The sequence below is a fragment of the Actinia tenebrosa genome, unplaced genomic scaffold (assembly GCF_029948245.1).
Source record: "Actinia tenebrosa isolate PJP-AT-01 unplaced genomic scaffold, QUT_ActTen_1.0 PGA_scaffold0__85_contigs__length_37466705, whole genome shotgun sequence".
In the NCBI taxonomy this organism is placed as follows: domain Eukaryota; kingdom Metazoa; phylum Cnidaria; class Anthozoa; order Actiniaria; family Actiniidae; genus Actinia; species Actinia tenebrosa.
Window position 1 is genome coordinate 12548158 of NW_028292569.1, and position 13459 is coordinate 12561616.

The window sequence follows — 13459 nt, forward strand, 5'->3', positions numbered from 1 at the left end:
GAATCCATGTATTCGTATGGGTAGACTCCTTTCCTTTCCGCGCCATATTGACTGGAAATGGGAAAGTTGGTGTTATACTTTACGAGGTTTGCTAAGGAGTCCGCCATAAACTGCTGCGAATCTAAGAACTTTAGCTTACCCACAGTTACGGACATGTAGCGCTCTTTGTTGTTGGGTATGCATTTGACGTCGGAGCCGTCTGTTCCTTGTAGTAGCAAATGGGAGTCGTAACCGCGGAGGTTGTGAAAGAACACCGGAATCTCCATGTCTGGATTTACTTTGAAGTTTATATTGCATTTCCAATGAGCCGCTCCTCTGTATTTACCCGTGATGTGGCAGTGATCCCTAACCTTATCCACATAGAAATCCTCAACAAATGCTTTGTGGCAGTGAATGCAGTGCGTGGAGGGCTTTCCCGACTTCTCACCTTTCTTAGCATACTTCCCGCATTTAAAATGAGCTTCTCCTAGATACTTTCCATCTTCATCCCACGCTTTCTTGGCTCGTCTTCCAAACTGAAGAAGCGTATGTTGGCAAATGTGGCATTTTTTTGCCTTGTTAAAAGCCTCCTGGTTCTCTTTGGTAAATTCCATCTTCTTTGGACGTCTTAATTGTTCTCTTATCTCTTCCTCCTCTTCTCGCAATGCTTCTAGAAACTCATTAGCTGCGTTCTTACCTCGGTAAATCACAGGAGGGTTTGCTTTACCATCTGATCTGACTACTATGTAACCAAAGGAGCAGATCTCGTGTAATCCTACCTTATTCGTGGCGCCACGTTTCTGCTCTTCCTTAGTTATCAACGCTTCGAAGTCTGCATATATCACGTAAGGCACTTGCATCTGCTTTTGATGGTCTGCGTATGAAAGCTCTTTGTTGGTGGGCATCTGGATCCGTTGCGCCACTTCTTCGACTCCGCGGCAGATCTCATCGTGTTTCTTTAGGGTATTTAAGGATGTAAATGACAGCAAGCAGCAGTCACAGAAGTACTTTTTGCCTTTGTGCTTAGTATGTCTGTAGAATAGTCTGCTAATGTGTTTAACCCATGAGTAGTGTCCGCCGTGGTAGAATAAATGTACACGCTCTCCTTTACTTTTTGACAGAACTAACGGTACTATCGTCCGCTCTCTGACTCCGTAAACGTTAATTGCTAGATCGTTTATTTCCTCAAATATGGGGATGTCTATCAACTGCATGGGAAATTCCACACCATCCCACTCTAAATCGTCTGTGGGATACTTACTTGTCCTACAGGGATCCTTCTCTGCTGGATACAGTGCAGACCTGATTGCCCACATAAAGCATCGATTGTCTTCATTCTTCACGTTTACAATAGCCTTCTTCCTTTCTACCCACGTTGGTAGCGGTACGTAACTCCCCCCTCGTATGGGTACGTACCTGGCCATACTTATCTCTATTCCTTCAACCTCCTCTACTGTCCAACCCGATCCTTCTTTCGTGTAGTTAGACAGCGACTCCATTATTGCTTCTAAGGCTTCACTGAGTGACCTATCCAGATTCGTGGATTCTAATATCACTAACGACTTTGATCGCAACATTGCTGTCGTCATTACCTCGTCTTTTGACAAACTTACTTCTACCATTATGCTCGCTTTCAGGGCTCCTAATTCTTCTATACCTTTTCGGAGAGTCCTTTTAACCTTCCTTTCTGACTGACGCCAAAACTGTCTAACGTCAATCTCACCGTTACCGGGTATTGACACCGTGCTGAAGTTGCTTTGGGATTCCATCTATATAATAGGAAATATTTTATACCTAATACCAAGCACTTTTTAGGTCGTCGTAGTCGTACTCACAGTCCTGACAATGCCAAAACAATTTAACCTTAGTCTCAAACTTCTTACCACATCCACAATCATAACTGCTCATACACTTCGTCTTCATTTTCAAATGCTTTTTCAAATCCGCTTCTTTCTTAAAAGTTCTCTTACATTCTTCGTACTCCATATATAGACTAATATATTTAAGTGCGCTGTTGCCCTCAACCACACTTGGAGTGGGGGTCGTCCGTAGGTGGATTTTTGATACGGATCTTGCCCGTGTTGAGATTGCGCTGGAACCCCCATTCCCTATACTACTGTGACTACTTATTCAAACTAGTTTTCTAATTCTTTGTCAAAAGCGGTCAAAGGGAACCGTTTGCTCTCGTTATTCCAGCAATGAGTAAACGATTGACCGAATCAAAATGTAGAAGTTGAGAATAAAAGCGCAAGTCAAAAACATAAAGTCACTTTTAATGAGCGAATGAATCGTATAATAATTCAGCCCAGCCAGTCAAGTTCCAAAATAACCGGCTGTTGTAAAACAAGAAACTCTTGTGTTTATTTTGGAATTTTCCAATTAATTGAGTAATTATTTAAATTTTAAAAATATTTTCAATGTCTTATTTAATACTCTGCCATCTGCTATAAATAGTAGATAGGGTTTAATCTTTTAAAACATTTTAGTGCATAATTCAGTGTTATAAAGGAACCAACTTGGAGTCCAACTTGTACCTCAAAATCATCGACCAAATCTGTTACAATTGATTCATCTCCGTCGTTGTACTTGTGTACAGAAATTTTCTTACCTGCTTACACCAGCAGCAGAAGCAAATAGATCCTTGATATCACGAGAATTACAATTCCTAGAGAACACAACCTATGAATAAATAAAAGTTTTGTCTTAGTGTTTTCAGTTTATCGATATAACGGCGTGTGCTACACCTAAATTATGACATTCTTCGTTATATTTTGACCATGAATTATCTTCATTATAGAGCATAAAGATCTCAATTTAAATTAATATTATTTCTAGTCGAAATAGAAGGTAGAAAGGAAGAGAAGAATAATCCAAACCTTTTGTTCCCGTCCTTCTACTTCAAGATAAACTGTTCGAGTGGTGACTTGTGAATGGTGTGAAACGCCACTGCCCATGTTGAACGATAAAACACGCTCCCTTTTTCGTCAAAAACGTCCTTTCATCTGTAAAAAACACCTACAAATCTCCTAGAAGACTTTTCCGATCGAGTTAACAACTAACCAAGTATAAATTTTCAAAATTCTGCCCACAAAAACTCCCTTTTTCGACACGAAGAAAGCGAGGCGGTGCGGATGGATTTTCATCCCTTTGAAAAAATTCCGCCACATTCCTCGTCACCTAGCAACAGCATGAAAAATTCTTCGAGAAAATGGTCGCCACACGTATTTGAGGCGTATCCTAGCAACAATCCAAGCGTATCCTAGCGGCTAATTAGGTTTTTGGGTATAAATAGAACTGTAATAAATAAGCCTTGACATTGACATACCAAATTTTGATGAATTTCCTGACTTTCAGAGGAGATTTACTGAACCTTTCAACCAAACTTTCGGGATATCAGTCTTTAATTAAGTTTTGAAAATTTGAAGCAAGAGGACGAGATTTGCTGGGGGGAAATTGTCAAGAAAAAAAGTTGAATATTCTCGTACAAATTGTCAGAGCTCATGCAGTCAGTAACAAGCGAAGTGGGGGAAAAAAAGAAGAAAAACAGAAGAAAAAAAGAATACGAACTTTTCAAAAGTTTCAGGTCACCCATCCAGATACTAACCTCGCCCTACCGGACTTGGTGTTCTGAACCCCGATTTTTTTTCCACTGGACCACGTTTCCAAAAAATTAGCACAACAATAGCCATGAAAACAATGCAGCAGATAGACTAGATTATTTTTCCACTTCAAATCAATGTACCTAGTGCGTTGCAGGGTGGTGCAAGGGATTAGCTGTAGATATGGTCTGGGGGCCGGCTAGTCTCTGATGCTTCGGCTAGAACGTCGTCCTGCGTAATTCGTGCAAACAAGGGCAGAAGGATTTAATTGCCGTCAGGTCCGAAGTCCATACGTCGCCTCAGCTCTGCGGATGTCTCGGGGGTATGGCATGTTGTAGGTGCAGGTTATTTTTTGGAATTAATTATCAAGTTTCTGTCGGTGAACGTGGGTTCGAATCTCACCGCATCCAGAAAATTTTTCCTTTTTTGTTATTTTAAATTGTTCATTAGGTTTAAACCTTAACACGTTATTTTTAGAAAGAGTGACTGCTATTCCTTTTTGCTTACATTCAGCAATAACAACAATCTTAATCTGAAAACTCCAGCTTGGCTTACTTGGGTTGAAATGCTGCCTGGGAACAGTTTGCCTAATGAAAGCTTTTACTCCCCTTTAGTTTCATGGTAACGCAACTTTCTCATGCAGGTTATAGGTTCCGAGTCTCCGCAAGACTAACAAGTGACCAATCCTCATGCGGCCCCTCAGGCCTTTAAATGCTAAAACTTTCTATCTTAGGTGCTTTCCCAAAATTTCATTTCCGGGATTGGGAATTTTAATGAAGCCTGAAATTTTATATGGAGAGGAGAATTCCACAAAAGGCATGTTTCCCAGTATTTCTATGCCCGTAGCAATGATTGTAGGATGAAAAACGCGTCTGATTTCCTACCCTCTGTATGGAGGTATATGTACGTCACTCGCAACACAAAACAGACCAGAAACCAGATTCCTTTTTTCTCAGAAGATAAGAATGACAAAACATTTCTTTAATTTATAACTTTTTGGACATTAACTTTATTCATTTGCTATAGATTATGAATTTATAAATCATTGTGTTCTTTATAAGAAATTTGCGTAGATATTTTACATAGAACTTTATATCTTATGCATTTATTCTTAGTTACAGTCGAAGGGAACAAAAAATATATGTGACATGTCGTATACGGTTGACGTTTATTTAAATCCAATATGGTGGACATTACGTCACGCGGCGAGAAGAATAGAAAGAATTTTGATCGCAATTCTGTGCGTCAAAGTGGCTTGAATTTTTCAAACCTTTCTTGATTTTCTTGTAAGAGAATCATTCAAGTAAACACTGACAGATGTGATGTTTGTTCAAAAGCTGTTCCGCCGCTTGAAGTGGGTATTCATTTTTCTTCCTCCACTACAGATTTTTTTATTGACTTTTCACTTTTTTCGCTATCCTGAAGAACAAGATAAAAACAAAAGAGAAAACATGTGAGAAATATCTAAGCAATGTTTGATAAGCTTCCGAAGAGTCTTACAAATTCCATTCCAAGTTTGAACGTAGCGTGCAAGGGACTATGAGTGGTTAGGGGGAACGATTTTTTTTTGTCTAATGTTGGTTTTGTTAATGAATTGTTCTCTCAGTGGCCTACATTGATGAAGTTCCTTGGATTTGAGGGAAAAATTCCGCGCCAAAACCACCCAACCCTCGACCCCAGAGCTATGTCATTCTTACTGCGCATGCGCGACGAGTAGTGTGTACCAAACCGCTGGTCCATACCTGTTTTTCATCTTCGTTGTCCTTATTCCTGTCTTCTTGTTTGTCTGCAGGCTGTGTTGCAGGACAAACAGGAGAATCAGTGGTTCCACCTTGAGATGATGTTCGGACAGAGTTCGGCCCTTCGCTTGATCTGATTCGTTCGTTTCTTGCTCTTCGTAGATTCTCTTCTTCGACTCTTTTATTCTCGTAATGTTCGTAAGCTTCTCGAAGTGGTTTTACCATCACACCATCGATCTGTGGAAAAAGCTGGAGAGAGAGAGAGAGTAGGTGATGGTGAATATTTAAACCATAGTTAGTAGAGACCCCCCTCTTTACTAACTTGGTGTTTAGACTAATTTCCATCATTTTGCCGTGAAACTATCTCGTTAAATGAAATTTTCGCCACACTTAAATTTCACTATTTTGCGAAAAATTATATTCTAAGTCAATGAAATTTTGTGATGCCGGCTTGAATCACTCAGGGACTTCCTTACCTTACTGAGCGACTCGAACAAAGGAATCAAGACAAACTTGATAAACCCGATCTGAGCCGTTGCCTTGGTAACCTTGTCACGGTCCATGAAGGGCGCTACAGGAAGTCCTTCAGCCTTTTCACGATCACTCTGTCGATTAACATATTAATGAATTATTCATAGGGGTCCAGTTAGTAGGTCGGCCCTAAGTCGGTACTAAAACGAGCCCCTCCCCTCCCCCCATAAATCCATGAGCCTCTAGTCCTCGTCTTTGTCCTGACCTGCATGAAGTATTCTTCAAGTAGACAGTCAACCCACGGGTCAGACACTTCCATGGGACGAACTTCATTTGAAATGTCGCAACACTTGACTAGAATCATCTTCATCTGCAACGAGAAAAAATAGCCTGATTGAAATGGTTTGCAATCACTTGTAAAAGTACGAACGAACCAACGAAAAGCGACGGCTTGATAAATCATGAAGCAGAATATAGATTACGACTGCTGTCTTGATTGCTCACCGAATTAAGATAATCCTCGTTTCTGAAGTCAAACGATGACAGCTTGCTCTTAAAATTCTCTACGATCTCGCTGTGGCGAGCCATGTCTGTGGCCAGAATCAACATAATCATCTCCTTTGAATGTTAGAAAAAATCCGTAAGAGATTATTATTGACCTATCAGTCTAACAACATGCGACAGACAGACAGAATGAATGGCAGACAGCCAGTCAGACAGAATGACAGACAGACAAACGGACAGACAGAATGACAGACAGACAGACGGACAGACAGACAGACAGAATGACAGTCAGACAGACGGACAGACAGACAGAATGACAGTCTGACAGACGGACAGACAGACAGACAGAATGACAGTCAGACAGACGGACAGACAGACAGATGAACGGAAGGATAGACGGGCATTCTTACTTGTCGTATTTTTGTGAACAGTTCTTGACTCAGGTTACCAAATATATTGTATTCTGGCTGAAAAGAAAAGAAATTTTCTACTTAAGTTCATTTTTCCCGAAGTAACCAAGCCTTCAAAAGTACCCAGTCATGCATTGCGTGAAAGGAAGACCGTCGCCAGCTTACCTGAGATAAGATATCAAAGGCTGTGGCTGCGTGATGGTTCTCAAGCGGAGACGTATCGTTATAACGAACGGATAAATCTGTTTTGGCGTTGATTTGGTAACTAAAAAAAAAAAAGAAAAGAAAAATAATCGATGAAATCTGTGGTGGATGCCGATCGGGAAAATACACGTCTGAATATAATGAGGATATGATTAGTCCCCATGACGTCATACTCACGTGTTGTTGTATCCAGGGTGATCAAGATCATGACATACACACGTGGTCAGTAGGACGAGAATATCGAGGCTTGATAGTAGTTCTTTCAAGTTACATAGGTGAATGATGCCATACATCTGAAATAGAGAAAATAGAATGAATATACATATTGACATAATGGTGCCACTTCCCACTCACCTCAACAAATCATCCTTCCTTCCCCTCCCCTCCCCTCCCCCAAACACATGCATGTATCCCCACTTATCTTAACAAACATCCCTCCCTTCCCCTCCCCTCCCCCCAAAGACATGCATGCATCCCCATTCACCTTAACAAGCATCCCTCCCTTCCCCTCCCCCAATAACACATACACGTTATGTGAGGAAAGTCATTCACCCAGTAACCTCTTTTACTACTGTTATTATTGCTACGCCCTGATCGAGACAATGGTCGCGACAAATAATTTATTGCCCATTCACCTGTCAACGCGTGGTAATGAAAATAGGCAATCGGCTTTTAATTAATTGACGTATGCGCCCAGAATTTATCGAGTAGTAATATTAATATGACAAAGACAAGACTTACCATTTGAGTAACGCAGAAACAATGACGGAAGTTGTGGAATGGATTGTTACGATAGTTAGCCTGGATGCACATCTAGTGAAAGAAAAAACATTTAAGAATCATTAAAGGAAAACATAAACAACACTAAATGGAAACCTGCCATTGAGTAATCAAGAATATACCTGAATCGTCGTGGTGCAATTTTTTTTTTTCATTTCTGATCACATGTCATTCCCTAGATATCATATCTTTGTTTAATGGTTGTGCATGAGAAGACACATGTATATGGATACAACTCAAACAAATAATCTTATTCTCAAGAGAATGACACGTGGTCTAAGATGGGTAAGCATTGCACCAAGATGAATGAATTCTATTTGTTATTTACAAGGAATCTCCTGAGAATGTTGACGTTGATTTTGAATTCATGAACAAGATCCAGGTCGTGATACATGTGTTCGAGCAGCGACAGCATCTGGAAGAAAGAAGAATTGGAAATAGAGAAATGAGACATGGGAAGAATGGAAAAAGAGAGATATGATCATGGAAGGGTGAAAGAGTGGAAATAAGGAAAGAAAGAAAGAAACGGAGGAAAATGAAGAGACGGGAAAGGGGGAAGGAAGGGAAAAAGATAAAGGACAAAGAAAAAGAAGTAAATGAATGATAAGTAAGAATTTATAATGGAAAAGAAGAAGAAAGAAAGTGAAGGCAAAAAAGAGAGAGAGAAAACAGGAAGAAAATAAAAAAGGGAAGGGAAGGGAAGGGAAAGGAAAATAGATAAAGTAATGATACAAAAGAAAGGAGAATGGAAAAGAAGAGGTTTGCATAACAACAGACATAAGAACTCACCTCATTTGGTTCCCAGTGCCAAATATTGAAACTCGGTTTCTTGAGGAATTGCAAAGTCTGGGAATCCCATTCATGCTTAAGGAAAAAAGTCGCAACATCATTAAAACAATCCCTTCAGTATACCATCTATTTACTTTCACTCTTTGTTCTTTTTTGACTAAATCGCTTAATTTTCAGAAGTATCACCACAGGGAGCCCAAAGGATAGCATTAGAATCTCATGCGGGATTCCTGTGGTAATAAAAAGAATGTGTCGACAAACCTTTGGGTAACTAGCGGCAGGACGAGCTACTTTAATGTGAGACTTGGGCTTGTTTTTGTTATCTTGAATGGCCTTCCATGTGATCCTGAAAATGAAATGGGAAGGAAAATTAAAAGAGAGGAGATGAGAGAAAAAGTAGAATGGGAAGCCAATGGAAAGCAATGGGAAACTGATTGTGATGATTCGACGAATGGTAAATGAATGAATTCTCAGTTCAATAGGAATAATCAAATGGGAAATAAATAATGGAAATAGTAGATGAGAGAGATGTAATGAATATGAAATAAAATATGGAAACGTGAATATACGCGTGCGCACGTCTCTGTACTGTGATATAAACACGCTGGGAGCTGTAGAGCACAAGAGAAACAAGCTTAGAACGTGTGTCTCTGTCCTGGGAGCTGAAGAGCACAAGAGAAACAAGCTTAGAACGTGTGTCTCTGTCCTCTGATATAAACACGGTAACCAGCCAATCAGCACGCGCGTTGAATCTCAAATATTTTATAAATAGTTATATGGACGTGCATCGCCATTATACCAGGGGTTGGGTGAACGGGTTACATATAGACATACATGCCATTGTTATTTGAAGAAGACAACGAATTGTGAGATATGTATTGTTATGCTAATAAGGTAAAGGAACCAAAGGTGTCTTACCTATCTTGTCCTATTTGTTCTCGTATCTCAGTCACTTCTTGGTGAAGCTGTTGTAGTTCTATTAACTTGTTTGACTCGGCTACAAAACCATCATTTGCAATCTATTAAACTTATATAATACACCACGATATATACACCACAGCAAATCTATAATAACCCTAATTTATTTTGGTGACACTTCAATGCCAACACGTACATACACGGTACGTGTTGGCATTGAAGTGTCATTTAGTAGAGAGTTTTTGCATGACTGTGAAACGAACAGTCCCGTGCCGTAACCGTGATGTTTTCTAGGATTTTAATTGGCTGATTTTTTCCTCGCGCAATGCAGGTGAATGGTCTGACAGTCCCGTGACTTTTGCGTGACCGTGTCAGCGTATTTGATTGGATAGAGAGTAAATTCTCGAGCAATGTTATTGGTCTGGAGTATGCTTGCCGTGTCACGACCGTGCTAATGCCGTGAGCTTTTCACAGTCATACGAAAACTGCTCTCCTGATTTACAGCTCGTGCCGTGAGCTTTTCACATTCTGATTTACAGCTCCCACCAGCGGTACCATGTAGTGCCGGGTAGTAAGATTATGATCATTCCATAATTTCTCCTCTCAGCATTACAAAAAAAAAAAAAAAAAAAAAAGGATTCTAACCTTTAATTCTTCCTTCTATCAAATTAGCTCTTTCTTCAAATGACTGTTTTATCTGTTCTGCTGTGATATGGCTGAAAATGAAGATATATAGTCTTTCAATTTCAATCGCCATTAATTCTGCGCGTGGGAAGATATTAAGAGCCTGCATAGGCTTCTTCAGAGTTCCATAAGTGTGTTTGTACCCAAGAGAGACCACAATGCATTATGTTCCCTATCTAAGGAAATCTCTGTGGGTAGGCCCGACCAAAGCATGACGACAAACCGACCAAAGTACGACAGCAATGCGACGACTACAGGATCTTAAATGAAGTAATATCTAGTGTGCCTGAATGAAGGCGAAGTTGAAACCCTGCTTGCTACGAAGGGGGTGAGGGTATGGGGATGTTGCTCTGTACCTTATAATGGTGTCAGCAATACGAGTGATTACACCTTTTAACACACTTTCATCTCCTGTGGAATGAAAAATATTCTATGATATATTATTTGTATAAATGTATTAGTGAACATGACCGTCATTTAGACTACGTACCATATTTACTGCTAATCGATGAAACAGAAACGATGTAGGGGTTTCTGAAAATAAAAAAATCGTTTAGGACTCGGTTAGTACTCAGTTAACAGTCGGCTAGGTCTCAGATCTCGTTCAGTACTCGGTTTGTCACCCTTCGGCATTCAGTTAACAGTCATTCAGCATTTGGCTAACGCTCGATTAATGCTCGTTAAACACTCGGCTAACACTCGGTTTTTCTTCAACACTTGGTCAGTTGTAACTGTTTAACACTTTTTGATACTTAATTCAGGGCTCGGTTGGCATTCGGCTTTATTTGATTGGTTAATATTGGTTAACCTCTGGTACTCGGTTAGTACTCGCTCAACATTCGCTAATATCTCGGTTGTCGTTCGTTCAGTGCTCGGTTTGCCTTTGGTTAGTAGTACCTTGGTGTGTTCAAAGGCATGTTTGGTTCTATGACCACATAACTTCCATCCTGTCTCTTCACTGTTAGATTAGCCCACCTAAACAAATAAAAATAAAGAAGACTGGTACTGAATACGTCCCGCATAGACTTGTGGGTAATCTATTACTTTAGTCTCTCTAACTTTAAAGAACATGCGGAATCATCGTCGCGACGAAGTAGGTTTTGGTAGTCGTCAATCAAGATATTTCTATTTGATTGACATCCATCAAAAGCCAATTTTGTCGTGAAAGCAATTTTTTATACGATTTTTTGCGTGTGATTCGGAAGGATTGTAATCCCTCTGTCGGTACTTCACTCTATGCATAACAACGGAAGAATACATTGACAGAACACCTTAGCAACCAGGATGACGTAATAACCGCCTTCAACCATTGGCCTGCTTGTACGAACTCTCAAATGGCTTCCCAATCCAAGACCTGCTATTGGATAGCCTGTGTTTTCCCTCGTGCTTTTTGATTGATTGAAAGCGGAAACCATTTGAGAGCCTCGCTAGGGTACGTTTCACCCTCCCACGAAATGATCTGTTATCTAAAAGGTGCTTTTTGGGTCAAACGCAACGAGGTTTTGCGCCTCCTCAGTTAATGGAGGTGAGATAGTGGGCCTTGGGGCCGATAATTTGTAAGAAGGGATTTTACAGATTTAGTTATTGAAAAAATTACCAAGAATTAGAAAAACGGTTTCGATTTTACACTCGAAAACGACCTCCCACAATTCTCGGGGATTTTCCGGAAAACAATAAAGAGTTTTGCCTCAACAACAGGAAAACATGAAAAAGTATGTCCAAATTGCTGTGGGCGATGAGATGGATTAAGATATTTTCTAACTTAAAGGTTGACCGATATTTTTAAGTCAGAGATTTGACGTCTCGACTCTCCGAGTGTAATAAGTCTGATATCGTTTATCGCAGAACTCAGAGAGCAGAGAGGCGTGTTTGGCGGATAATATCTATCATGGTAGATAGATACCTCCTAGATTGTCTTAATGTCCATCAATGAAAAACAAGGAAACTGAACGGCTGGTATTCAAGTACACCACACATATCGCCAGCCATGTTTGAATGAACTAATGTGTTATGTAATATGTAATAAAGTGGGGGGAAACACGAGAAAAATCCTTAGTAATTTCTTGAGTAATGGTTGTTTGTTTATTGTTTTGTTTTATTGAAAAGAAAAAAAAGTTTAGATTTATCAAGAATCTTGTTTTGTTCCCCCTGTAGTTTGACTGCGTGGGATCAACGGCAAAAACCCTTGTCGCGTAATCAAAGCAAGAAAGAAAAGAAAAAAGAAAAAAAAGAGATCAGTAAAAACTAGTCTGAGAATAATTAGAGTTCGGAGCTAGCGAGAAGGCTTTGACATAAATAACGCGTACGTTATAATGGTAAAATCGGCCGGTGTTCATCGAGGCGCGAACTGATCGTAAGAATAATCATTAAAGAAACAGACTGAATGCATGTAGGGGAAAATATGTTCCAAATAGCTTTGAAATTTAGTTTTTTAATCCGCTAGGATTGGGTTTTATCTCGCGCAAGGCCAAAACACTTTTTCATCGACGAACTTTCGTTCGTAAAATATTTTCTTTAACTTACCTATTTACTCCTGCAACAGAGGCCAACATATCTTTGATATCCTGTGAACTACACTCTGCTGAAAACACCAGCTGAACAGAGGAATGAACATTAGAAAATGAGTTATTTTCAGCTTCTGGTTCAGCGAACCTTGAGTGAGAAAGACGGTAGTTTTTAGAGTAACTAACCTTTAGCGGGCGACCATCAAGTTCAATATAAATATTTTTCGGTTTCCCCTCTAGTATAGACTGCCATTGCCGTTGCCCATTTTCGAAAACATAAGGGTTTGTTTCGTTTATCGAGCAACCGACAGCTCATCGAGTATTCAGCTAAAAACAGAGAAAAATATTGACCCACTGGCTATGAGAATTTCCGAGATGATTTAAGTATTTCCCTGGCGAATAGGCTTAAAAAACCCACCTCGGACGTTGCTGGGCAACGGATGATAGATTTTCAGTTTTGACGTTTTGAGAAGCCGACGGCGAAAATAGGAGAAGATCAAAAAGGACGACTGGACTATAATGTTAAAAAGGGAGGAATAAGAAAATTAGTAAGGATAAAAAAGGGAAAATATTGTACTCTATCGGACGTGAATGGTTTTGACAAAAAACGAGTGGATTGGATGAACTAGTTTGGAAAATACCGAAAGAAAATACGATTAAGCGCTAGAATGAATGAATGAATCGTAGGAACTGAGTGAGGGCGGTAAGGGGGAGGGGTGGGGTAGAATATTGACTCACGGCAATAATTACTCTTACCGTTATAATAACACAACGCAAAATCCATAAAAGTTTGTTTCGTAATGTTAGTAAATGAATATCTTTAATACCATAACTCAACAAATTATTCGTACCTTAGCGGTACAAAGTTAAACGATTTA

At 39.8% G+C, this 13459-nt stretch overlaps 1 protein-coding gene across 1 annotated transcript; it reads right to left on the reverse strand.

Moving 5' to 3' along the window:
- Window positions 1-4582: 4582 nt before the first annotated feature.
- Window positions 4583-12960, reverse strand: LOC116289887 (high affinity cGMP-specific 3',5'-cyclic phosphodiesterase 9A). The gene is made up of 19 exons (XM_031696827.1): window positions 12768-12960; window positions 12601-12671; window positions 10975-11052; window positions 10568-10611; window positions 10434-10488; window positions 10039-10109; window positions 9394-9472; window positions 8737-8821; window positions 8476-8550; window positions 8015-8101; window positions 7648-7719; window positions 7084-7199; window positions 6868-6967; window positions 6703-6759; window positions 6293-6406; window positions 6054-6158; window positions 5794-5922; window positions 5321-5566; window positions 4583-4997 (listed from the first exon to the last, which is right to left on the reverse strand). The coding sequence occupies exons 2-19, from the start codon at window positions 12627-12629 to the stop codon at window positions 4941-4943; spliced, it is 1599 nt and encodes a 532-aa protein (XP_031552687.1). The 5' UTR covers window positions 12630-12671; window positions 12768-12960; the 3' UTR covers window positions 4583-4940.
- Window positions 12961-13459: the final 499 nt, after the last annotated feature.